This window comes from Pongo abelii, chromosome 11 (assembly GCF_028885655.2).
Source record: "Pongo abelii isolate AG06213 chromosome 11, NHGRI_mPonAbe1-v2.0_pri, whole genome shotgun sequence".
In the NCBI taxonomy this organism is placed as follows: domain Eukaryota; kingdom Metazoa; phylum Chordata; class Mammalia; order Primates; family Hominidae; genus Pongo; species Pongo abelii.
In genome coordinates, this window is record NC_071996.2 from 80,976,583 (window position 1) to 81,004,043 (window position 27,461).

The 27,461-nt window shown below is 38.2% G+C and overlaps 1 protein-coding gene across 36 annotated transcripts in view; it reads left to right on the forward strand.

Annotated features, from left to right (window-relative positions):
- Positions 1 to 27,461, forward strand: part of OSBPL6 (oxysterol binding protein like 6) — a 199,656-nt gene that overhangs the window by 144,978 nt on the left and 27,217 nt on the right. For 18 of the 36 annotated variants that reach the window (XM_003776032.5, XM_063712878.1, XM_063712880.1 and 15 more), the window contains 3 exons: positions 1,132 to 1,235; positions 11,379 to 11,544; positions 19,205 to 19,338. In XM_003776032.5, coding sequence (XP_003776080.2) covers positions 1,132 to 1,235; positions 11,379 to 11,544; positions 19,205 to 19,338 — 404 coding nt within the window. Of the gene's footprint in view, positions 1 to 1,131; positions 1,236 to 1,816; positions 1,910 to 6,432; positions 6,508 to 11,378; positions 11,545 to 19,204; positions 19,339 to 27,461 lie in introns of all 36 variants that reach the window. The other 18 variants (XM_063712873.1, XM_063712872.1, XM_054549544.2 and 15 more) reach the window with 2 other exon arrangements.

Consider the following 27,461-nt stretch of genomic DNA (forward strand, 5'->3'; position numbering starts at 1 on the left):
ATGTAATATTTCCTGGATAGAAAGCTCAAAATGAAATTTTTAGCAACTGACCACAAAAATAAGAAAAGTAACTCAATATTCTTTTTTTTTTTTTTTTTTTTTTTTTGGGATGGAGTCTTGCTCTGTTGCATAGGCTGGAGTGCAATGGTGCTATCTGCAACCTCCATCTCCCTGGTTCAAGAGATTCTTCTGCCTCAGCCTTCCAAGTAGCTGGGATTACAGGCACCCACCATTATGCCTGGCTAATTTTTGTATTTTTGTAGAGACGGGGTTTCACCATATTGGCCAGGCTGGTCTCGAACTCCTGACCTCAGGTGATCCTCCCGCCTCTGCCTCCCGATGTGCTGGGATTACAGGCATGAGCCACCACACCCAGCCCAATATTCTTGACCATGTTTAATTTCACATATTAAAGGTCAGTTTCTTTTTAAAGAGTGATATTTTATTATATAGATTTTTAAATATTCTCTTGTTCTAAATGCACCAAAAAATTTAAAAGAAAACTAAAAGTCATTTCTTCATTCTAAACGTTAATTCAGACAGAATGAGTTGATGTCCAGGTGATGATGATGTTGCTGGACCAGCGAATGCACTTTGAAAATCTGATTTGGTTAATATAATGTCTCTAAGAAATTTTAAAGTCATTCATTTCAACTTTGTTAGTGAGCTAAATTATAGAAAATATGTTTAACTGATTCTGTATTCCATCCTATTTTTCTGAACTTGATTTTAACACTACCCAAATTCCAGATAACCATCTTCTAAAGCATGTTAGAGGAGCAGGTAGACAAGCTCCTAACAATGAAACCACAGGACTGCTGAAGTTCACTTGAGTGTGCTTCCCATGTGGCAAAAGCTATCAGAGCAGAAAAGGGATCACATACGGTGTGACTGAGAGTTTTGTGGTTTCTGCGCTAATAGCTGTTAACTTATAAGAGTGAGCTTTGAAATGTAATCAATGGTTTTTGGTTCTGCACCAGAAAAGAGTCTGTTTTGTTTCACCTGCCGGTATCTTCATCATATAAACATGGATCTGCCTACTCATATTTGCCATAATGTGCATTGACCCTTTTATTACCATCACCACCGCTCCCTACCCAATTTATATTTTTATTTCTGATTTCTTATTAGATCTTGCACATTGCCAGTCCAACCTTGTGGAACTTAGCAAACTCCTGCAAAATTTGGAAATACTTCAGAGAACTCAGTCAGCACCTAACTTTACTGACATGCAGGTAAACATATTCCTGCTGCTGGTAAAAGGACTTAGGATATTAATTTATAATCTTTATTGGGTTGTTCTATGAATATATAAGGTAACATTTAAAGATAAATAACTACAATACGGACATTCGTTTATATCCTGGAGTTATTTTTAATATTTTTGAATCTCAGTGTCAGAGTGTTAATGAAGATGATTATTTTAAAACATTTTACATTTAAATACACACTAACCAGAAGAAATACATTCAGTATCTGAATTATTCTTCCATGTTTGTGTCCTATTAGAAATGGTAGCTTTGAAGATATGCTTTAGATACTCTCAGAATTATTACTGTCTTTTCATATAGAAAACAAAGCTAGAGATTTCTAATCCTGTATTCATTTTGTTTATCAGAAAAATATATTTAAAATTAAGTTCTTATCTCTGCTTTTTAATGCCCACTATGCGTCTGATATGCCTTTCTCTCCTGGCTGGTTTGCTTATAGGCTCTAACAATGACCCTTAAGTAACTTGCTGTGCTCTTGTCTATACCTGTATCATCTGTGTGAACTTAATAATACTTTGTTGCTTTTAACTATTTGTGTAATGTAGGCTAACTGTGTAGATATTTCAAAGAAAGACAAGCGGGTCACAAGACGATGGAGAACAAAAAGTGTCAGCAAAGATACAAAAATACAACTGCAGGTACAGATTTTACTTTTCCTTCATTCATGTTTCTACATATTTTTAAATTACTAGTCTTTATACATCAGTTTATGGGTGTTAGATTGAAAGGGCAACTTAACTGCTTTAAAGCCAGCACTTTTCAAACTGTTACATTATCTAAAATAGTGGGAAATGTCTATATTTTTCTTACTCTGGCATAAGTGAGAAGGATTTAAAAGAAAGGTTAAAATTACACAATATGTGTTCAAAATGGCATTTTTATTCACAATTATAGCCTTTGAACCCTTAAAATATATTTTAACAAAAAGTTACCTTAAAAATCTAGATTAAAAATCTAGTGGGTTATAATGAACACTCATTTAAAAATACTAGATTTTAAAAGGGCCTTTTATGCATCAGCTTTGTCCAAATGTTTTCTATCAAGAAAAAGTGTAGGAGGTTCAATAGATTAGAAATCAACAAACCCAGATTCTAGTCTAATCACTGTGATTTTCTGGCAGTATAATTTTGTACATTTCTGTTAACTTTCCTGAGCTTTTGTTTGCTCCTGGGTAAAGTAATAGAGTTTATTTAATAAGCTCTGAATTCTCTTTCAACTCTAAAATTCTATGATCCTACAAAAATAGATATTATTTGGCTTTCAACAATCACCTTAAAATCTGAACTAAATTCTGAATAGCTTGTAATAAATGTACTTGAAATTTATTTGAAATAAATTATGTATTTGAAATGAGTACAGTGTTTTTAAAGTAAGATCCTTTTATATAATTGTGTTGCAGTGATTAAAAATATGGTAGATTATGTCATAAACCATATTACTTTTAGATCTTTAAACTAGAATCTCCATTATTCTCATCCTAAATGCATATTATAAATGGCCCTTGTCCTGCACAATCAAGATTAGACTTTATGATTTGGCTTTTTAAAATTATACTACAAATAAATTTATATTCCAATACAAAGGTAGAAAGAAGTACTTTTCAGAATTCTTCAGTCCCTTCTGAATAATTAACAAAATAATTCTTCTCTAATTTTGACTTCATTAATAACATTCTTCATATTACGATTCTGACTGTGTAAATAACAAACTTGCTTTGCTTGCTAATCTGATATATTTGAAAATAAATTTTCATAAGCACTAATACCCACGGTTTTTTTATTTATAATGTCTACATTCAATAAACACAACTTTTTGTGTTCCTTTGCTCAGTATGTTTCTGTGTGTTTTCCCTTCTGTTCATAAAATTAATACTGTAGGGATAGATGTGCCAAGTGATTTCACAAGAAAATTACTTAAAATTGCTTTTGGCAGTTGTATTGGTTTTGAACTTGTGAGTGTCTAGTTTTGTTTGTAAGTAAAAGAATAATTCCTCTAAATAAAATAATTGAAGAAGGCCTGCATCACAAGAAAGAACCCATACATTTGTTAATAGATATTGTTTTAATCTTGTGTCTGTAGTGTATGCTATTGACCACATTCTTGTTCAGAGCTGTTGTCCTGGACAGGTTGGTTCTCAGTGAGTTGTAGTGCAATGTCCCAGCTACCTTGCTGCATCTAGGAGCTCCACTAGAGACCCCCAAATCACTCATTTTTTTTTTTTTTTCTGAAGGACACAGAATGCAACTGGGACTATACCACCTAGCCTCTCAGCCTGTGGTTTTACATAGACAGAAAAGTTATGAAGATTTTTTTGAGTCATCAGGAGAAAATGTCCAAAAAGCTAGAAAATATTCATTCATACTTCCGCCACATCTTTGGGTGGTTCATTTGTTTTTAAATTTTTATTTGTGCCATTTCACCTTGTTTGTGATTTTGCTAAGGGTAATAAAATGGCCTTTGTAATTCTAGTTTAGTTATTTTTGAGGGAAATTGAAATCATCTCATCCCTCAAAGACACTCAAAGACAACTGCCTTTTCGAAGTGGGAGATTTAATTCCAATTCCAAGAAGAAACAAGTAGACAGTAAGCTGTTAATCATTCCCAGAGAAACTCCACTTCCACCTGGACTAAAACAAAAGGTATTTTAAGGGGAACACAGCAGAGCTTGGTCCTATCTGTGGACCTTTTCTGCTTGCCCAAACCAACAGGTCTTGCAGGAGCCTCAGGGTACTCATTCTCTACTACTGGGAAGTTCCTCCAAGATCCTTCAAAATTCACACTTGGCTAGGGAATCGTAAGTTCATCTAGGATGAGTATGACAACATGAAAATCTTTACTCAGTATTTTGCCTAGAGAGAGGCATAGCATCTAATTTTGCTCTAGTGGATTAAAGATACCCACCACTTTCTCCTACCTCATACCCAGCTTTTTCCCCTCCTGTTTTAAATGTTTTGATCATGAGAATTCTATCTAATGAGTCCAAGTATTTGTTTTGAGTCAATGATCATCTCACCGCTCGAACCACTTTCGCTGATGTTGCAGCCAATATGAGAAGCTCTCAAGCGGTGAGAGCTCATTTTCTGTCCCCTCTCTTCTTCGTAACTAAGTACAACAGCCATTGTGAAGGTGCCCAGACTGTCCAGTGGTGGCGGTTGTGGTATTGTTGCTGCTGTTGTTGTTATCAATGTTGTGTTACTGAACTTTGTATTCAGTATTCCATAGTAGTTGTCATTTTGAAAAAATTATAAAATAGATCATTAAAAAAATTGACTGCAAGAAAGTAAAAATGAAAAACATGTTATACTGGATGTTTGACTGCTTATTTTTGTGTAGGTTAGATTGTGCTATTGATTAAATGAGAAGGTTAAATTCTAGACTGGTATGGCCATGTTTCTACTGGAAACTATTGGGCAGTTGGCCTCAGAAATCCACATTGTACAACTCATGAAGTCAGCATTTGTCCTAGAGGGTTCTGTGGAGATTACTTTTTAGAAAAAGGATTTCTTCTTACCTCCTAAACTTCAAACTTCCTGGTTCAAATAAAAATCTCAGTACCATTATGCAGTAACAATTTGGCTGTGTTTTAAGTGAAGTAAGAGGAAGGCAAGAAGGAAATAATTTTGAAAGAGCTGTTAGATCTCCTGTGTTGCTTGTAATATGAATTAAATACTAGATCCCTGGATGTTGAAGGGAATGAGGAATAGTAGAAAGTACATAGTAGCAGACAGATGATCTTATGTTGCTCCTGTGTAGCTGTCCTGCATCTCATAGATGCTCAAATTACACTGAAGGGTGAGAATAAGTTCTTCCCCCTTTTACTACATTAAGTAGAAAGGATTTTGTCTAGAAAATTTTTTTTGTGGAAAACAGATTATGTGTGTATGTATGTATGACAAACATATACATATATGTATGCAGAAGACTTATGAAGATGGAAAATAAATAAGATCGTAATTTTGGAACTTTTTTGAAGATTTAGAGGTAGAAAAAGTTTAAATATTTTTCTGACATCCCAAAAAAACTAAAGCAGTCCTACTGTTTCTTCAATTTGGGCTGTTAGGAGATTCTAAGAAAGTATATCTTAATTATTTGGAAATGGAATTATTGCTCATGGCTGGGCAAGGTGGCTCATGCCTGTAATCCCAGCATGTCAGGAAGCCAAGGTGGGAGGGTCACTTGAGGCCAGGAGTTCAAGGCTGCGATGAACTATGATTGTGCCACAACACTCCAGCCTGGGCAACAGAGTGAGACCCTATCTCAAAAAAGAAAAAATAAATATTGCTCACAACCTTGAGGTGTCAGGGTCTGTCAGATGGAGGCAAAGTTGAATAATTAGAAGGAAATATCATCATCCCTTAATCCCATCCACCAAAAAGAAGAAAACAAAATGAAAGAAAGCTGTAGGATTCTTCTACCGGTTTGTGCATAGGTGCACATTACTAAATGAAAACTATGCTTTCAGGTTTTCGTAGTTGATTTTTATAGGCATCGTCCTCATCCACTGAGGAACTTAAGTTTTCTTTTCTGATCTTATGGGGTCTGGCATCTTCCTTGGAAAATTCTTAGACTTCAAAATCCCAGCACTCTTACTGATGTTGAGTCCCAGATAGTGAGCTGTGTAATAGGAGATTAAGTAGGAAGTTGAAGAACCCTCATACCCTTCCCTTACTTTTTTTCTTCTAGTAAGAAATTAAAAAAACAAAAAAATTCTGTCTGGCCATTAGGAGGCTCTAATTACAACCTGTTCATTTTAGCCTTCCCACATTATTTAATCAGTTTTTGCTGAACTTACTTTTTCCTTGCTACCATTTATTGAATACCTTTTGACTTCATATAACATGATATCATATGAATAAAATAGTATGCATATTTATTTTACCTTAAAATCGCAGGCTGTCCATCAGTTTATAACTCCATCTCCTTTTGGGGTGTGGGTTATAGTCAGCAAATAGAATTCAGGTGTTTGAGTAATGAGAATGATGAACATTTCTCATAGCATGAATGCCCCTGTGAGCTCTTTTTGATGCTGATTTAAGAAAAGTCGACTTCAGTTAAAAACTCTCCCTCTCCTTGTCTGATTATCTTTCATCCTCCCATCTTCCATCCTTTCCTCCCCCGTCCTGTGTTTGCTCCCCTCTTCTCTTCTCCCATTCACTGTCAGGAAGGGCCACCTGCGAAGGGCCAGTTCAGCACAACTCGGCGCCGGCAGAGGCTAGCGGCAGCAGTGGCTACAACAGTGAGTGGATTTCAATCTCAAGTGGAAGTTTAATAAGAATGAGAACCTGTGTACAAGGGTGACCCCCCTGTCCTGATGGTGCCACTGGTGTGTGATGGCATCACCTGTAGCCCAATCATGGCAGCATAGCTTTCGCATGTTCTCTGGCTGTCTTTGCATGGCAGGAGTCGAACACGGGTATTCCTTTTTACAATGGAGAACTATTATGTAATCTAGTTCTTTTACTATATGTGAAGACATAATTTAAGTCAAGTTTGCAAAATTGAGTACAGTGCCCCATGACGTGAGCTTTCCTTAAATTATATTGTTTTTTTTTTCTTTTTTACCATACTGATATTGGAACTTTTGCTAACTGATTTCTCTTTTCCTAAGAAAAGTCATGTTACTACAGACATAAATTGTGCTTTTTTTTGTAGCAGTGTGACTATTTGAAAAGGATGTGAGAATAAAGAAATGAGAGGGTAAGAAAAGGTGAATTTTGCTGTCATCTCTAAATGGCTACCCAAGTTACACTTAGCAAGGGAAAATTGTTTTCTGAAAAGAATATTGACATGAAAATTAGAAACTGTAGTGTGGAAATGACAAAAAAAAGACAGTTTTAGGGTATTTAAATCCATATCTAGAGGTTTTTTTTTCTAAGAGAAAATAGAATGGATATAAGCAGAGTAGAGAGCATATCGAGGTAGATAAGGCAAATGGATAGTGAATGACTTCTCTACAGAATATAAAATAGAGTATCAAAACACAAGAACTCCTTGCTGGATAAAAGGCAATTATAATATTTGTTTAATCATGAGCGCCTATGAACTTCTTAAAATATAGATTACTGAGTTAATAGCAATCATAGATGTTAGTTTTTTGGCTATTAGATAATATTTCCTTAATTAACAGCAGTCTTGCTGTCACTAAGGGTGGAATGTATTTTAAGACTAGAATTGCTGAAAAAATATGAAAAAGTTTTGGCTGCATTACAGGAGAATGGATGCTGGTATGAGGATTGGTGGCTTTCTACTTTATGATTAGTAATTGGCTCTTGCCTTATAGCTGGGTGTTTAGCTAGACTGAGAAACAAATTTGCTTTTGATTATGAAATGAACCAGTGACTTGGAATTTATTAGGGAACTGACTCTTAAACTCACAGTTTTGTAAACATTTGAACAAACAAATTATTGAAATAGCTTTCATGGTCCATGTATATCTTATGCATGTATTCAAATGCAGATGAATAAATCCCTTGACACTGATGTGGTAACAGATTCTGACAATAGATGCACATATAATCAGTTAAATATTATTAAAGGTAATTTTCCATTTATAAAATTAAGAAATACACATGGTTATTAGAGAGAGAACAACATCTTAGTATGGAAAGGAACAGTCCATCATTTTATGAAAACACTGTTTTCTTAAGCAATATACATCTAAGATGGCATGCAGAGAAGTGATTCTGTCTCTTCTGTGTTCATTTTTTAAATTGTGGATACATACAGTGAATATAATAAAACTGAGATTAGTACCTATTTGACTAGAATGGGTTTATATTTTTAAAATTGGGAGTAGAAGAGAAAAAGCCTTTAAAAGAAGAAATCATTAATGCCCACCTCCCAGGGTAGCTGTGACTATAGAAGTTACGAGAAAAACTTCATGGCATGTAGTAAGAAAAGCTACTGGCAACATTTAATAAGGTATTCAGGAATAACTAGGGGGACTGGCTACTCCAGGATCTATAGCTTTGTCTCCATACCAAAATGTAGCAACATCTAGCAGATGTTTCAGAAATTTATTCTTGATGACTCTTAGCACTAGCATTCAGAATAGCCAACTCACAGCAGCAGCCAGACCCAACAGAACAGGAGACTGGAAAAAGAGAAATACTGGCTGTTCCCCATGGAAGAACATTGAAGATCCCAATGCAATCAGTACCCTCAAAGAATCTCTGTACACATAGTGCAGAATAGCAACAGCAGGAGACTTTTCCCACTGGCTCGATGAGTCCTGTAAGCATAGTATCTAACTTAGACCTACTGTGTAGACTTTCATGTCTACCATTGCTGAATTTCACTGTCAGCAACTCCATTGTCAACTCATTTCATTTTTGACTTCTTCATGGACAGGAGTTAAGAGCATCTTCTAATGTCCCCATTCCAAACTTCAGTTCTTACTACCAGAATATTCTAGGATCAGGCTTCCTTCCTTTCACAGGACTTCAAGTAAGCCTTGGATTTCTTTCCTGCACAGGGTAGAAAGGCCCAAATTGAGTGTTGAGGGTTCTCAGGTATAAACATGGAGAGCTGTAGGCAGCTCCCACTCCAACCATCACTGACAGAGAAACCAGTTACCACTTAGATTTTTGAATCCCATAATACCCAAATTGATGAATAAAAAGCTAAGTAAATAAGTCCCCAGTCTGAACAGATATTCAATTAGGGTTAAATTAATACATCCCAATTTGTATTCTCAATTTCATTTCATGAAGTCCTCAATTAAAATGGCCCATTCCACGTACCTCTTTTTAACAAAAAAAAGCATACCAATATATAAACATTTTCAGTCAGAAGTATATGAAAATTAGTTCTCAATTTCCCAGGGAACCATCTGATTGCAATTTGAATGGAACATTCAAGTCTCTTTCCCTATGGGTAATATGCAAAACCACTTTTACTGTTTTAATAGCCAATTTAAGTTTCCATTATGTTCAAAAAATAAATTTGTAACTTACATTTTTCTTCTCAGCATCTGATTCCAACATTTAATAGAGAAATAATAATTTATCTCAGGTACAAGTCTGGGTCCTTCCTGGACTCCCTGGGTTTTCACTGCATAATGGCCTCCTATACAAGCTTCCCGCCAACTCTCATGACCCCATTCCTCACCCGCTCGAGGAAGAGGCTCCTCTTCCAAGCCATGTGAGTCCTTGGAGTGTTGAGGGCACCTGAATGCAGATAAAATCCTTTTCCATGATCCTCAACATATTACCAAAGACCCACATTTATTTTTTTAATGCTGTTCTAGTTCCTTATATCAGAAAACTGTACCATTAATTCTGAAAACTCCCAGATCTACCTATTTTTTCCACTCACAGTCTCTCCCCATGACATCCTAATCTCCAGCAACTTTTCCATGGGGTCTGTGTTCCTCAATGGGCTGACTGCTCTTTCTAGATTGAGCATCACCACAGTTAGGGTCAGAACTTCCTTTCTCTGTCTTCTGACATTCTGCCACATAAATACCATTCTTTTGTAGGTATCCTAAAAGGTCCTCAGTCCTTGTTATTATTAGGTTACCTGGACAGGATTCCAGCAGAATATTGAACCCCACCACTCCATTTTCTTAAATGGCTTATTGGCCACTTCTGGGTCTCAAATCTAGAATAGCCAGAAATTTTCAGCCTGATAATATTGATAAACAAGCTGTTTAACAATCATCTCCCAGCCCAGTGTAGCCAAGCTCTCCAAAGAAGATGAGGTAGGGTTCCTTTGATAACTCCAGATACCAAATGCTTCAAATAACATATATTAACATGCTTAGCTTAGCTGAATTTGGGGGGAAAGCTTCATGCTCACTTTCTTCCCCAGTAAGTCCTGGATATCTTTTAAGAGAAATAAATCCCTGCCAGGACAATGCTGCATCAGAAGGACGCTCTGTCTCAACTGCCCTCAACCTGCAGCTCAGGCCAGATATTTTGGTTCTTTCCATCTCTTCCATCTGTCCTCTAAATCTTCGGAGAAAAAGTGCCCTCTTCTCCTTCCCCCTTTCTCTCACCAAATATGTTAGGAAGTTTAAAGCAAAAACCAAAAAATTAAAAAAGAAGAGGTCCTGACATACATATTCATCAGAAGGTAATGGTTCCTTCCTCCCACAGCACATTCCCTGTTAGCCAGGGGGTGTGAATTATCCTATCAGTTACACAAAATTTCAACTTGTGGTGGAGTCTAAGAGTCTGGTTCTTGAAGACAATTGAATGCACATCTTTGCAGTAAGAATTAGGGAGAAGTTGTTTGTGATCTGATTTGCAGGAAGAATTGGTATTTTCCTTTTCCAGGGATGTTTGGCTGACATTTGTAATGTTCAGGTAAAGCCTTCTTAAAGGGGAGGAAAAGGTGCTTTGCCTCCACCCATCAGGAGCCTAGTCCATATCCAGCCTGGGCAAGGAAGTACCTCTAGCCATGTGGAAAAATCTATAGTAATATGACTTTTTCTACTTACTGCTTCTCAGTATTGGCCGGTTCATGAGCCATGTGCATATATGTAATAGAGTTGTGTGTAACATACAAAGGTAAACCACAGTGATTTATATCATATATATTTCATTTACTAATATAAATTTTAATAAGTCAATTTCCAAAATAAGTGTGAGTCTCTTTAAGCCATTACTATATTTCCTGTTAGGCCTGATGTGTTTTTTATTTAATGGCTACAGAGTAAGTGAATCTTCCAGTATATGCATCTCTTGAATTTTCACAGGTTTAGTAAGATCCTGCTCCAGGCTCAGATAGTCCAGACTGTAAGAGAAGGTCAGCTACATCACAGTTCAGACTGCTGTTTTTCTGCCAGTTATTTTTGAGGTGCAAGTATGAGTTCAGAGTTTAAGCTTGCCTGGGATTACGTCTTTTCTTCCTGTCATTCTGTAGTTATTTCTCTCTGTAGCAGTGAAAAATCGGTGAGTTTGTGGCAGTTCTAAATCAACAATGGAAAATGAGACTCCCTCTTCCCACCCCAACTGCCTACAAAATAAATGAGTACTGAGTGTCTCCAAGTGTGTTATCAGAGAGGAATCTATTATTTTGAAGAATGGGAGAGGTCTTTTCTGTGTAGGAGAATGTGAAACAATGCACTGTTGCTCTTTAATAATTTGTATCTTCCCCTTTCAGGTTCCTTTCAGTGCTACTATGTCACCAGTTCGCTTGCATTCCTCCAACCCCAACCTTTGTGCAGATATTGAATTTCAGACTCCCCCTAGCCACCTCACTGACCCTCTGGAAAGTTCAACAGATTATACAAAGCTGCAAGAAGAATTTTGTCTAATCGCACAGAAAGGTAACAACAAAATTAATGCGCCTTTTAAAGAAGCTCTCTTCTTTGATGAAAGATTATCCTTTGTTCTTTTATCTTTGTCTTTGTGGTAATGATAGAAAGATTAAATGGTTTGATATAGTGGTTGAAGTTCTATATACAAAAATGCAACAGGACATGATGCTTGCCTGTTGGAAGATCACACCTCACAGGTTTACAGTTTTAACTAAAGAAAGAAAGTGCCATGGGGGTGGGGATAAAAAAGTTATCGTACGCAATCCGGCAAGATACTACTACTCAACATTTTTTTCAATGTCTCTTAGTTATCATTTAACATGTATTTATTGGTTCTCTTTAGATTCTGTTTATTTCTTTTTTTATTAAATAACACTCATTTATTGGACTTTACAATTTGTGGGTCGGGAATTCAGGCAGGGCTCAGCTAAGCAGCGAAGCCTCTGTGCCACATGTCTTTGACTAGCCCCAGTCACTAGGATTTGGCTGCAGGCTGAGCTGGGCTGAAAGACCCAAGGTAGCTTCCCTCCTGTGCCTAGCACATTGGCAGGACAGCTGGAAGGCTGCACACAACTGTGCCCCCTTCCTCTCCATGGCAGTTTAGGGTTCCAAGAGCCTGGTAGTGGAAGCTGCTCGTCCTCTTCAAGGCCAGCTCTGGAACTGGTGCAGCATTCTACTTCCATTGTATTCTATTGGTCAAAGCACCATAGGCCAGCTCAGATTTGAGGGGAAATTGATCCCACATTTGAGCCTCTTCTTTATGTTAAATTTTCAGTGAGGCTTGTTGTATAAATTAAATTGTTATCATCAGCCACAGAGAGTAGGGTATGGTAAATAAGCGGGATAGTGGAGAGTAGATGGACTGAGCAGTCCTGTCAGTGTTTAACAAGAAGAGTCTAGGCTCCCTTTACTACCAGAACATTGAACTTTCAGCCAGTCAAGTTTGTTCTTAAGATAGTATCTTCTCAGGCATTGTCTTTTAAAATCTTCTAGAGAGAGATAAACATTGTGTTGCTTTTCATCACAAATATGTTAAATAGAACATCTCAGGTGCCCCCGTGAGACTCAACAGCCTGGTGGAAAAGAAGGGGGCACACTGAAGATCTCTCTGGAAATGTTGAATCAGCCAACATTTGCAATCTCAAACCATCAGCAAAAACGTGCTGTCAGATTTCATTAATTCTATGATTCTAAAAACAATTAAGCTAAACCCGTTAGATTTCTCAATTGAGACTCTTCTGTAAGGCCAGCTCTCTCTTACCTGCCTTTTTACTCCTGGTGTATGTTCATGGCATTTCTTAGTTGGATATTAATTATGATATTAGACTAGAGCAATATTAATTTGTTTATGTAACAGCATAGATTTATAGCCAGTAACTTCTACTTTGGGGAAGGAGGTGCAAAAGGTAGAGTGTGACCACAAATGTGTGAGTTGAATATATGAGTATGGCACAGCTGCTAAGGGGAGATGGTACTTTGGAAGGCAGCCCCAGGAAAACTTTGTGTATTTGGTTGCAATTCTGAAGCTTCCAGGAAATCCAAGTATCAACAGAGTTTTAAAGCTTCTGTTGAATGATACATCACATTAACCAACTGAAAGACAAAAACCACATAATCATATCATTTGCAGAAAAAGCATTTGTCAAAGTTCAATACCCTTTCTTGTTTAAAAAAAAACTCTTAATGGTTTAGGTATAGAAGGAAAGTTTCTCAAGATATTATGATAAAGGTCGTTTATTAAAAACACACAGCTAACATCACTTACTGGGGAGAAATGGAAAGCTTTTCCTCTAAGATCTGGCACAAGGCAAGGTGGCCCACTCCTCCTGCTTCTATTCAACCTGGTACTGGAAGTACTATCAAGAGCAATTAGACAACAAAAAGAAATAAAAGGTATCCAAATCGGAAAGGAAGAAGTAAAATGATCTCTATTTGCAGATGACATGATCCTATGTGTAGAAAACCCCAAAGATGCCACCAAGAAACTGTTAGAGCTAATGAATGAATTCATTAAAGTTGCAGGATATACGATGAACATACAAAACCCTGTTATTCTATACACGAATAACAACATAGCTAAAAAAGAAATCAAGATCAATCCTATTTATGATAAAATAAAATACCTAGAAGTAAACTTAACCAAGGAGTTGAAAGACCTGTACACTGAGAACTATAAAAAAATTGGTGAAAGAAATTAAAGAGGACACAAATAAATGAAAGATACTCCATGCTCATGGATCAAAAAGTTATGTTGTTAGAATGTTCATACTTGCAGCCATAAAAAAAGAACAAGATCATGTGTTTTGCAGGAACATGGATGGAGCTAGAGGTTATTATCCTTAGCAAACTGATGCAGGAACAGAAAACCAAATCCCACGTGTTCTCACTACAAGTGGAGGCTAAATGATGACAACTTATGAACACAAAGAAGGAAACAGCAAACACTGGAGCCTATTTGAGGGTGCAGGGTGGGAAGAGGGAGAGGAGCAGAGAAGATAATTATTGGGTACTGGGCTTAATACCTGAGTGATGAAATAATCTGTACAATGAACCCCTGTGACATGTTTGCCTATGTAACAAACCTTCACATATTACCCCCAAACCTAAAATAACAGCTAAAAAAAGTTCATACTACCTAAAGAAATATATAGATTCAATATAATTCCTATCAAAATGCTAATGGCACTCTTCCAAGATATAGGAAAAACAATAATAAAATTCACATGGGCACTCCATTCCAAGATGGCAGAATAGGAACAGCTCCAATCTGCAGCTCCCAGTGTGATCAATGCAGAAGATGGGTGATTTCTGCATTTCCAACTGAGGTACCTGGTTCATCTCACTGGGACTGGTTAGACAGTGGGTGCAGCCCACGGAGGGTGAGCCGAAGCAGGGCAGGGCATCGCCTCTCCCAGGAAGCACAAGGGGTCAGGGGATTTCCATTTCCTAGCCGATGGAAGCTGTGACAGACTGTACGTGGAAAAATGGGACACTTCTGCCCAAATACTGCACTTTTCTCAAGGTCTTAGCAACCAGCAGACAAGGAGATTCTCTCTCGTGCCTGGCTTGGTGGGTCCCACACCCATGGAGTCTTGCTCACTGCTAGGACAGCAGTCTGAGATCGAACTGCGAGGCAGCAGACTGGCTGGGGGAGGGGCATCCACCATTGCTGAGGCTCGACTAGGTAAACAAAGCAGCCGGGAAGCTTGAACTGGGCGGAGCCCACTGCAGCTCAGCAAGGCCTACTGCCTCTATAGACTCCACCTCTGTGGTCAGGGCATAATTGAAAAAAAGGCAGCAGACAACTTCTGCAGACTTAAACATCCCTGTCTGACAGCTCTGAAGAGAGCAGTGGTTCTCCCAGCATGGCATTTGAGCTCTGAGAATGGACAGACTGCCTCCTCACATAGGTCCCTGACCCCCATGTGGCCTAACTGGGAGACACCTCCCAGTAAGGGCCAACAGACACATCATATAGGTGGGTGCCTCTCTGGGTCGAAGCTTCCAGAGGAAGGATCAGGCAGCAATATTTGCTGTTCTGCAGCCTCTGCTGTTGATACCCAGTCAAACGGTCAGGAGTGGACCTCCAGCAAACTCCAACAGACCTGCAGCTGAGGAACCTGTTAGAAGGAAAACTAACAAACAGAAAGCAATAGCATCAACATCAACAAAAAGGTCATCTACACCAAAACCCCATTTGTAGGTCACCAACATCAAAGACCAAAGGTAGATAAAACCAGAAAGATGGGGAGAAACCAGAGCAGAAAGGCTGAAAATTCTAAAAACCAGAGCACCTCTTCTCCTCCAAAGGATCACAGCTCCTTGCCAGCAATGGAACAAAGCTGGACGGAGAATGACTTAGATGAGTTGGCATAAGTAGGCTTCAGAAGGTCGGTAATAACAAACTTCTCCAAGCTAAAGGAGGATGTTCTAACCCATCACAAGGAAGCTAAAAACCTTGAAAAAAGGTTAGATGAATGGCTAACTAGAATAAATAGTGTAGAGAGGACCTTAAATGACCTGATGGAGCTGAAAACCATGGCACAAGAACTTTGTGATGCATGCACAAGCTTCAATAGCTGATTCGATCAAGTGGAAGAAAGGGTATCAGTGATTGAAGATCAAATTAATGAAATAAAGCAAGAAGACAAGGTTAGAGAAAAAAGAGTGAAAGGAAGTGAACAAAGCCTCCAATAAGTATGGGACTATGTGAAAAGACCAAATCTATGTTTGATAGGTGTACCTAAAAGTGATGGGATAATTGAACCAAGTTGGAAAACAGTCTTCAGGATATTATCCAGAACTCCCCCAGCCTAGCAAGGCAGGCCAACATTCAAATTCGGGAAATACAGAGAACGCCACAAAGATACTCCTCAACAAGAGCAACCCCAAGACAAATAATTGTCAGATTCACCAAGGTTGAAATGAAGGAAAAAATATTAAGGGCAGCCCAAGAGAAAGGTCGGGTTACCCACAAAGGGAAGCCCATCAGGCTAACAGTGGATCTCTTGGCAGACAGCCTACAAGCCAGAAGAGAGTGAGGGCCAATATTCAAGATTCTTAAAGAATTTTCAACCCAAGATTTCATATCCAGCCAAACTAAGCTTCATAAGTGAAGGAGAAATAAAATCCTTTACAGACAAGCAAATGCTGGGAGATTTTGTCAACACCAGGCATGCCTTACATGAGCTCCTGAAGGAAGCACTAAACGTGGAAGGAAACAACTGGTACCAGCCACTGCAAAAACATGCCAAATTGTAAAGACCATTGATGCTATGAAGAAACTGCATCAGTTAACAGGCAAAATAACCAGCTAACGTCATAATGACAGGATCAAATTCACACATAACAATATTAACTTTAAATGTAAATGGGCTAAATGCCCCAATTAAAAGACAGACTGGCAAATTGGATAAAGAGTCAAGACCCATCAGTGTGCTGTATTCAGGAGACCCATCTCAAGTGCGGAGACACACATAGGCTCAAAATAAAGGGATGGAGGAAGATCTACCAAGCAAATGGCAAATGGAAAGCAAAAAAAAAGCAGGGGTTGCAATCCTAGTCTCTGATAAAACAGACTTTAAACCAACAAAGATCAAAAGAGACAAAGAAGGCCATTACATAATGGTCAAGGGATCAATTCAACAAGAAGAGCTAACTATCCTAAATATATATGCACCCAATACAGGAGCACCCAGGTTCACAAGACAAGTCCTTAGAGACCTACAAGGAGACTTAGACTCCCACACAATAATAATGGGAGACTTAACACCCCACTGTCAATATTAGACAGATCAAAGAGACAGAAGGTTAACAAGAATATCTTGGACTTGAACTCAGCTCTGCACCAAGCAGACCTAATAGACATCTACAGAACTCTCCAACCCAAATCAACAGAATATATATTCTTCTCAGCACCACATCACACTTATTCTAAAATTGACCACATAATTGGAAGTAAAGCACTCCTCAGCAAATGTAAAAGAACAGAAATTATAACAAACTGTCTCTCAGACCACAGTGCAATCAAACTAGAACTCAGGATTAAGAAACTCACTCAAAACCACACAACTACATGGAAACTGAACAACCTGCTTCTGAATGACTACTGGGTAATTAACGAAATGAAGGCAGAAATAAAGGTGTTCTTTGAAACCAATGAGAAAAAAAGACGCAACTTACCAGAATCTCTGGGACACATTTAAAGCAGTATGTAGAGGGAAATTTATAGCACTAAATGCCCATAAGAGAAAGCAGGAAGATCCAAAAACCAACACCCTAACATCACAATTAAAAGAACTAGAGAAGCAAGAGCAAACAAATTCAAAAACTAGCAGAAGGCACAAAATAACTAAGAGCAATGCAGAACTGAAAGAGATAGAGACACAAAAAAACCCTTCAAAAAATTAATCCAGGAGCTGGTTTTTGGAAAAGATCAACAAAATTGATAGACCACTAGCAAGACTAATAAATTAGAAAAGACAGAAGAATCAAATAGATGCAATAAAAAATGATAAAGGGGATATCACCACCAAACCCACAGAAATACAAACTGCCATCAGAGAATACTATAAACACTTCTACACAAGTAAACTAGAAAATCTACAAGAAGTTGATAAATTCTTGGACACATACACCCTCCCAAGACAAACCAGGAGAAGTTGAATCTCTGAATAGACCAATACCAGGCTCTGAAATTGAAGCAATAATTAATAGCCTACCAACCAAAAAAAGTACAAGACCAGATGGACTCATAGCCGAATTCTACCAGAGGTACAAAGAGGAGCTGGTACCATTCCTTCTGAAAATATTCCAAGCAATAGAAAAAGACAGAATCCTCCCTAACTCATTTTATGAGGCCAGCATCATCCTGATACCAAAGCCTGGCAGAGACACAACAAAAAAAGAGAATTTTAGACCAATATCCCTGATGAACATCAATGCAAAAATCCTCAATAAAATACTGGCAAACCAAATCCAGTAGCACATCAAAAAGCTTATCCACCACGATCAAGTCAGCTTCATCCCTGGGATGCAAGGCTGATTCAACATACACAAATCAATAAACGTAATCCATCACATAAACAGAATCAGTGACAAAAACCACATGATTATCTCAATAGATGCAGAAAAGGCCCAAAGACTTTTCTATGACTATTGCATGAACTTTTTTGGAAGCATTATTTTAAAATGGATGAAGAGCTTGCTTTTAGAGCTACCAGCGGGATTAATGTAATCCAGCTATCAAGTTATTACCTTTAAATTGATGATGACAGAATGTAGCACATAAATCAATAGATCGTGAATCCCTTGTGATCCTGCCATTTTCCCCATGTAATTCAGCCACTCTAATTTACGCTAAAAATTTCCACTTTTATAAATACCTTTCTCAAATAAGGAAATACCTATTTTAGAATACTTTACATAGTATAGAAACTCTGTTATTATAAAAATAGATGTTGGAAAGTCACCCTTTCTGTAGTTCACGATTGAGGACTGCCTCAGATTTGACCAATGCTAATTTGTTAGGTATGTAGGAAATGGGGAGGGGGTGTTGTTTTTATTGTTGCTTTTAAATCAAAGCACTTTAACAACAAGATATTCCTGTCTGAGAAAGCAACGCAAGTGCTGTTCTTAAGGGCATATCATTTCCTACCTCCAAGAGAACCAGTCAAAACTTCTTGATCAGCCACCTGTTTTATGTTGGCAGAATGCATAAAATGCTCTTTTTGGGTGCATGCTTTTGGAGAATATTTTTGGATAGTTCTAAATTATTTATGTGAGACTTTATGCTACACGGAACTGCTCATTATGATAATCAAATATGGCAAGTAAACTTGTTCCCTATTCTTTCTAGGGATTATAAATTAATTTCTAAATATTGATACTTTGCATTGATCTTGATATTTTACATGCCACTTCCAAATTTTTGTTGGCCTGTCTGGTATAAAAAACAAATTTTTCACTCTGATCAATTGCCATTGTAATATTTGTGTGGAGTATAGATATTCTGATAAAGATTCCTTTTGAAGGCTGATTTTTAATTAGACCGTAACATAGCCTTTCCAAAAAATGCCTACTTGTGAGTGAAAGTCTGGAGAAATTTATAATGTTGTGTATTCTTTCTGCATGTATCTGACAGTTTTTTCTCACTTTTCTCCCCACCCAGTGCATTCTCTTTTGAAGTCTGCGTTTAATAGCATAGCTATAGAGAAGGAGAAGCTGAAGCAGATGGTTTCTGAGCAGGATCACAGTAAAGGCCACAGCACGCAGATGGCACGGCTCCGACAGTCACTGTCTCAGGTAGGCAAGAGTGTGTGTTTGCATGTACATGACACACTCCCAACCCTGTAAGACGAAAGATCAAAAGATGGGGGGCTGGCAGGGAGGTGGCCAGTCATGGGGATAGTACAGTTTGCAGAATTTCACCCAAAAGACTGCAGTGTCAGTATTAGATCTTACTACTTTTCTTCCCCAAAATGTCAAGGTAAGAGTGAAAATAAACTGAACTTGCTTGTAAGCATATAATGGTAATTTTGGCCAATTGAACACTTAATGCTTCTCTAAGGTCATTTATAAGGTAGCCCCTGATTTTAAAAAAAGAATTATGCATTTATTTGACCTATATATTTGAAATGTGTTCCAGGATATATTCAGTCCAATAGTAAATATTTTTTTTAAATGTACTAGATCTTCCACACTTAATATTTTTCCTACTTACATCTTAATCTGTTGAAAATTACTGATTACTCTCACCCATTTTTTTCTTTTCTGATTTGCACTCTCGAGGTTTTCTTCCTAAGTTATGCTCCCTGAACTAGACTTTTATATTTCAATATATATTATAGAGTTGATCTTATTAATACTAATCAAATCCCTATGTATCTGTATCAAAGTTGAAATTTCTGATAAAAATCCTTTAGAGCTGTGCTTATGCTTTTTTCAGCTGAGTAGTTCCTTAGAAGTAAGTATTTTCTTTAGTCTATAAATTCACTGACTTTAACTCCTTTAAGAATTCAATGTCGTTATGTGATTTTGTGAGAACTCGGTGTTTATGTAAAATATTATTCACTTCCTGGTGCCTTGGATCAGAGTGAAGGAGCAAGCAAATCCTGGGTAAGTGGTTCTCCGTGTGGAGCAGATCCTGCTTGAACAGTTTCCCTTGGTCCCTCAAAAGTAGACTTACACCGTGTCACCATGTTTTCTGTCCCTGAACTGTCGGCGTATTTTCAGTGTGAAGTTTCATGTCATGGATGTTGTTATCTGGGCCACACTTTCTGCATTATCCATAAAACACTGTCAGCTGAGGGGCATATGCTGCTTCCAGTACAAAGCCAGGGGTCTCAGGAGCATGAGCGTGAAAATCTGCTATGATTCTGCCAGTCTGCAGAGGGCTTTATTTAGAAGAACATTTTAATGGCTTTCCCTGGACCCTTCTCATGTCATGGATCAGTTGAACACTCAGTTGACGTTAATTGGTCTTCCAAATAATTATTCTGAAAGTATCGTGAATCAGAAAGATCAAAATAATGGTCAAGTAAACATTCAAATGTCATCTTGTAAACATATAAAATACATTCTTGTCCCCCTTAATGTTGCAGTGGTTCCTTCAGATGTATTTAATGATGGAGGCTTAGAGTTAGAAGTCAAGCTTTACTAAGAAAAACAAGAAAATGCATTTGTTTCTTGCTTGCCTGCTTGCTTGCTTTTATTTGCTTGTAGCTGAAACAGAGAATGGTAAATAGAGATCTCGGGTCGGGCTTCAGGTGAGATTAGAAATAATTATGAAGAGAAATTTTACAACAGTTATTCATTTGTTCATTCCCTTATTCATTGTATTCCATTTAGGTGACTATATGCTAGGTATTATGCAAGGTACAGAACACCAATGTAAAAGTAGCCCTGGCCATGTTCCCAGCAAGCTCATGATCTGATTCATGAGATGAGCAGGAAACAGTGAAATGGAGCACGCCGTAGTACATTCAGAGGAGATTTCCAGGGCTCTGGTTGCTCAGAGGAATGGGAGTTCCCTGAGCTGAGAGCAGAGCCACAGATCAGGCTTCTTGGAGGAATCGGACCTTGAACCTGGCCTGAGTAGACAGCAGCTGCTCACAAGGAAGAGTCTGACGTTAACATGATAAAAGTAAAATAAAGCGAAATTTGATCAACTGTGCTTCCTTGGGGTTAAAATATATCCCTCTCTTGTCAAAACATATTTATTTGCATCTAAAGTTAGAGCCTCAATAGATTTTTGTTGGATTGTTTATTATTATTTTTTACAAAAAAATCTCAATTTTAGCCTTAAAAGATATGAAAATAATTTGGAACTATTAAGTTTCAAATAGGCCGTTACAGCCTATCCAATAGATAATTCAGTGCTTGCAGTTGTCTGTCATCCCAGCATTTTGGTGATGTTCACATTCCAGTGTGTGTCCATACCCTCCCTTCGGGGTAGTCGCACCCCCACTGGCCATCTATTCCCATCACCTCTAAGTGTGGACTCCCTTTTGGAAACCACAGCAGCCTTTGCTTAAGGTATTTAAGTTTACTGACAGTTCTTTCCTTTCTAACAAATTGTTATTCATGGTTCGGCCATTGGAGAGGTGTCTGGAGAATGGCAGGTAGTTCATAGTGGAAGAAGTATGAGATGAAGAAGGAGGAATTACTCTTAAGCATAGCTGATTAAGTAGGCAAGAACCAGCTCATCAGGGACTCCACAAAGGGTTTTGGATTTATCCTATCAGTTAACAATTTTAACTGGTAAATGATAATGCCAGAAATTAGAACTATTACAGCATATTTCTGCATATTAGAAAGATTACTCTGGTACAGTATGAAGGGTAGGTGGAATTGGGAGGCAAGACTAGTTGGACAGATTCTTATGGTATTTGAGATAATTTGAGAATAGCTTGTACATTTGAGATAATATTTCTAAACTGAGGAAGTGCCATGCCAGCATTGGTAGAAGGAGGGAATACATTTCAAAGACACCCAGGAGGGAGAATCATTATGGCTTGGAGATCAGCGGAATGTTAGAGAGGGACAAGGACACAGAGTCAAGACAGTCCAGGGTTTTTACTTGGATAACTGGGTATGTGAAAGTTATTGTCCCCAAGGTGGGACTACAAGAGGAGCTGGTTTGCTTTAGGTATTTGATGATGGATTTCTGTGGAGATTGAGGTGTCTGTGGGGCATTTAACAGGCAGTTAGATATTTATGTCTAGAGCTCAGAAGACAGGTCTAGGCTAGAGAGGAAGATGGATGCCCCTGCATATCAGGGCAGTTACAGATGTTGACGAATTGCATTGCAGTCAGAATAAAAGGGTCAGTAGTGCTCCTGCTGCTATAGAGAAGATTAACATTTAAATGACAGGACGGCAGGGCATGGTGGCTCACACCTGTAATCCCAGCATTTTGGGAGGCCGAGGTGGGTGGATCACGAGGTCAGGAGTTCGAGACCAGCCTGGCCAATAGGCGAAACCTCATCTCTACTGAAAATACAAAAATTAGCCGGGCGTGGTGGCGGGCACCTGTAATCCCAGCTGTTTGGGAGGCTGAGGCAGGAGAATCACTTGAACCCGGGAGGCGGAGGTTGCAATGAGCTGAAATCGCACCATTGCACTCCAGCCTGAGCAACGAGAGTGAAACTCCGTCTCAAAAAGAACAAAAAAAAAAAACAAAAGAAGGCCAAGTGGTCAAGCGCAGTAGATCACACCTTAATCCCAGCACTTTAGGAGGCCAAGGCTGGTGGATCACATGATGTCAGGAGTTTGAGACCAGCCTGGCCAACATGGTGAAACCCCATCTCTACAAAATACAAAAATTAGCCAGGCTTGATGGCACATGCCTGTAGTCCCAGCTACTTGGAAGGCTGAGGCAGGAGAATTGCTTGAACCCAGGAGGCAGAGGTTGCAGTGAGCCGAGATCACTCCAGCCTAGGCAACAGAGCAAGACTCCGTCTCAAAAAATAAAATAAAATAAAAGACAGGCCAAGAAAGAGAAGCCTTTGATGGAGACTCAGGGGAAGCAGCTAGAGGATTTAGAAGCGATGACCATTGAGACCAAGGGGAGTTTCAATAGTGTCAGGAAGAAAAAGGTTAACAGAATCCAATTTGGTAGCAACTAATATATGGACTGACTGTCAGCCCTGGAATTTGGGAGCCTCAGCATGTTTATATCTTGAGAAAAAGGGGCCAGCAGATAAGGAAATAGTGAGGGTGGAAAGCAACTGATCAGCCCTCCTGGTTGGCCAACTCTGTTCTCGCTGTCCCTCTTTTAATGTAGCACTTAAGACTGATCAAGTGCTAATTAGCTTGAGTACATTGAGACCATTCTTCTCCATGTTCTGAGTATGTTTTTGAATTAGTATAACTTCACATTATAGCATCATTTTAGGTAGCCTAAAGACATGTTTGGTCCATATTAAATGTCATCAGTTAAACTCCCAGATATTTTTCTGAGGTCCAGAAAAAAAGCCAGGTGTCCCGCAGAGAGGGGAGGAGGGAGAGAGACTGAATTTCAATAACATCTTTAGGCCAAGCACAGTGGCTTATGCCTATAATCCCAGTTCTTTGGGAGGTAGAGGCAGGAGAATTTCTTGCACCCAGGATTTCAAGATTACAATGAGCCATGATACCACCACTGCACTCCAGGCTGGGCAACAGAGCAAGATCCTGTCTCTAAAGCAAACAAACAAACTTATTTAAGCAGTCTAAAACTTTTAAAGCCTATGTTTTATTTAACATAAGTCCTATTTGATGTATGTCTAATGATTAAAGTGCTGCATTTCAACAAGGCTTTAAGTATATCAGACTCAGCAAATTTTATCATCTTTTTCGAAGGCACATAGCAGATAAAATACTTGAAATTAGCATTTTTACAACATGCTCAGCATAAATTGTTACCTGCCTTGAGCAAACAAAAATTTGCAAGGTTGGACAGTCTAATGAATTGCTCTTCTAAAGTAATATTACTTCGACCAGCCTGGCCAACATGGTGAAACCCTGTCTCTACTAAAAATACAAAAAATTAGCTGGGCGTGGTGGCAGGTGCCTGTAATCCCAGCTACTTGGGAGGCTGAGGCAGGAGAATTGCTTGAACCTGGGAGGCAGAGGTTGCAGTGAGCCAAGATTGCACCATTGCACTCCAGCTGGGCGACAGAGTCAGACTCTGTCTCAAAAAAATAAAAATAAATAAAGTAATATTACTTCCTGATCTATATGTACACAAAAACATATATAATTCTATTATTTAACCCCCATGAAACTTAAACTTTCACACTTGAGAGGGAGCCTAGATGTTGGACCCAAGCCTGTAGACAGGACATTTTATGTGGCATCTATCCCTTATAATTGACTTTGTTTCACATCAGCTATAATTTCATATTTTTTTGTTTGTTTGTTTTTTGGAGGCAGAGTCTTGCTCTGTTGCCCTGTTTGGAGTGCAGTGACGCAGTCTCAGCTCACTGCAACCTCCACCTCCTGGGTGCGCAAGTGATTCTCCTGCCACAGCTTCCCAACTAGCTGGTATTACAGGAATGTATTACAGGAATGCACCACCACGTCTGGCTAATTTTTTGTATTTTTAGTACAGGTGGGATTTCACCATGTTGCCCAGGCTGGTCTCGAACTCCTGGCCTCAAGTGATCCTCCCACCTCAGACTCCTGAAGTGCTGGGATTATAGGCATGAACCACTGCACCCAGCTTATGTCTTGTTTAATGCAGTACCCTGAACGCCAAAATGAAATAGTCTGTAATAAAACTAAGGCAACCTCAGCACCCCAGATTAGCATAATAATAAAAATCCAACTCATCTTGAGCCTATCTTGAATACATTACATTTTATCACTGTTACTAGTTTGATTCCTGGCCCCAGAAATTGTGCACAGCTTGTGTTAAATGCAGTGAGAGTTGGGCTCATATAAATGTGAATAACGGAATATGACCCATCTATTCCAGCTAGAATCACTGTATTTTATTAAATCAAGATGCCATCAGTTGTTACATGCATCATCATTTTGTGCATTACTGAGAAAAGGAAAAAAAACACTGCTGTCAATTGGACTGACACAGTGCTTCAGAGGCGGTGAATGTAGGGGGAAATGTGCATCTTAGAATCAGCGAAATGTAAATATGAGAATTGAAGCAAAAAAATTGCTTAACATACTGTATAGTAGCATAATGTAAAATCCCAGTCATATCTGTCATCCTCTCTGTCCACAACATTTCACATACCCAAATAATTATTCTGTGATGAAATAAAAGTTGCAAGTGTATTTGTTTATTCCTGAATTTCATAGTTCCCTGAGACTTGGCCAAATTTGTTGTATGTGAAGATACTTTTTATAGAATCCTTCATATCTTCTTTGAACTTTAAACTGTTGTCATTTTGAATATAATTTGGCAATATTTATTAAAAGCCTTAAAATGTTTTTTACCCTTTTACCCTGTAGGTCCATGGCTGATATGCCTATTAATGCTGAAATTTAGAAAACAATCATGCACATATTGATGGCAGTATTATTTATACTAGTAAAAATCAGTAACAGCCTAAGTGTCCAATAGTAGGAAATACTTGCTAATGCAACTATTAAAATTATGTGTGTGAAGAGTTTGAAACAAAATAACTGCTTATGTGCAAAGAATAAGGGGCAGATACAGTATGTAAACTGTGCACCCATTAAACAATATTGAAAAATACAGAGGAAAAAAAATCTAGAAAGAAATGGGCCAAGCTACCAACAGTCGGGTAGTAAGATACCTTTTTTAAAAATTTGTCTATATTTTGCATTTTCCAAATATACTATAATGGTATTTTTGTAATTGAAAAAACAAGTGATTTTTAAGAGAGACCCAGGATTTGGTTTTTGACAGCTCTAGCTTTGACAGTTTTTATGCTCATTTTCTCATTCCTTTTGAACCAGTTTTATTTTTATCTAAAGTGTTTAAATTTATGATGATTTCATCTTGCCATATGTTTCATATCCTTCCCCAGCCATTAGGCTTCTATGTTTTTCTCCCAGAACCCACAGTTCCATTTAGTAAAATGTTTATGCCAGAGTCTCACCCAGCCTAAGATAAATCTTCACCTAGGAATTACCTGCCGGGGTTGATGAATGGTAGTTAGTAGCTAAGGAGGTGGCAATTTAGGTAATTGATTCTGGCTCAAATCTTTAAGACAGTAACTTCTTTTATACATTGGAAAGGAATTGTGTGTTTCTTGGATATATTAGACTTGAAATGTGCATAAGGGACATGAGGTGTGGGGAAATGAGCATGCATTGTAGTTTTTAGTACAGTCTGAGCTCAGTAAAGCAAGTGGTGAGAATATGCATAAAACCTGCTGTGTGAAGAATCTGTGCCCAGTTCCTGGCTTCAAGGTGCTTCCTCCCTGTTAGGCCTTTGGTCCTGTATGCCGCTAATAGCGATGTTATTGCTGACAAGTCTCCATAGCTCTTCTTGCTCATTGGCTGGTGCCAGGGGCTGGTCCTCTGCCTCCTTTTTCCTTGCTTATGCCACTGCTCACTCCTCTTGGGTATATTCCCTATTTTATTTCTGCCATCTTCTAGGCCCTTTTCTGTTGTCATGAAGAGCATCATTTCCCTGACAATACTTGTCCCAAAGTTTCAATGATATTATTATAGAAACATGGTATTATTAGATAAAAATAATTTTTAGGGCAGGAAATAATAATTGTAGACCTAAGCACTACCTGAGAGCACTACACCAGAAAGCTCATGGTACTTGGTTGTAGCAAACTTCAAAAACAGCCTGTACGATCAAGGCAAAAGGAGGAGGATGCGCAGAAAGGGGCTGTTGCATGCTCAGTTGCCGGCTTACACTTTACACCACTGGGGTTGCCAGAATGGGAACGGTCTTGATTTCCATGCTTCCTGTGCTATGTAACAGCAACTCTTTTCTACCACTGCATAGATATTATTAATAAAATGATGACTTTTAAACTTTTAGCTTTGAACTCAACATGCTTAATATCTGGCTTGAAATCATAGCAGCAGAGATGAGTCTTCTACTTTTGTCTCAATCCTAAAAGTGATTAAAATAAGAACTAGCAAAATGCATCATTATGTACTTAAAATGGAACCAAACTGTTTTCTTTTGGCACAATGTTAATATTTTGGCAGGAAAGTGTAATTCTTTACCAGTAGTGGTAAACTACAGGAGATCTTTGGCTTTGAGTATTTGCCATCATTAAAAAAAAAAAAATAGTTTTGAAGTTTGAAAAAAAATTACATTAAAAAATTAAATGTAAAAAAATTAACAAATAAAAATACTTCTATTTTTCTTCATCTTAATGAAAAAATACTTTTTTTTTTTTTTGAGACACAGTCTCTTCAGTGTTGCCCAGGCTGAAGTGCAGTGACACAATCTTGGCTTAGTGCAGCCTCCACCTCAAGAGTTAAAGTGAT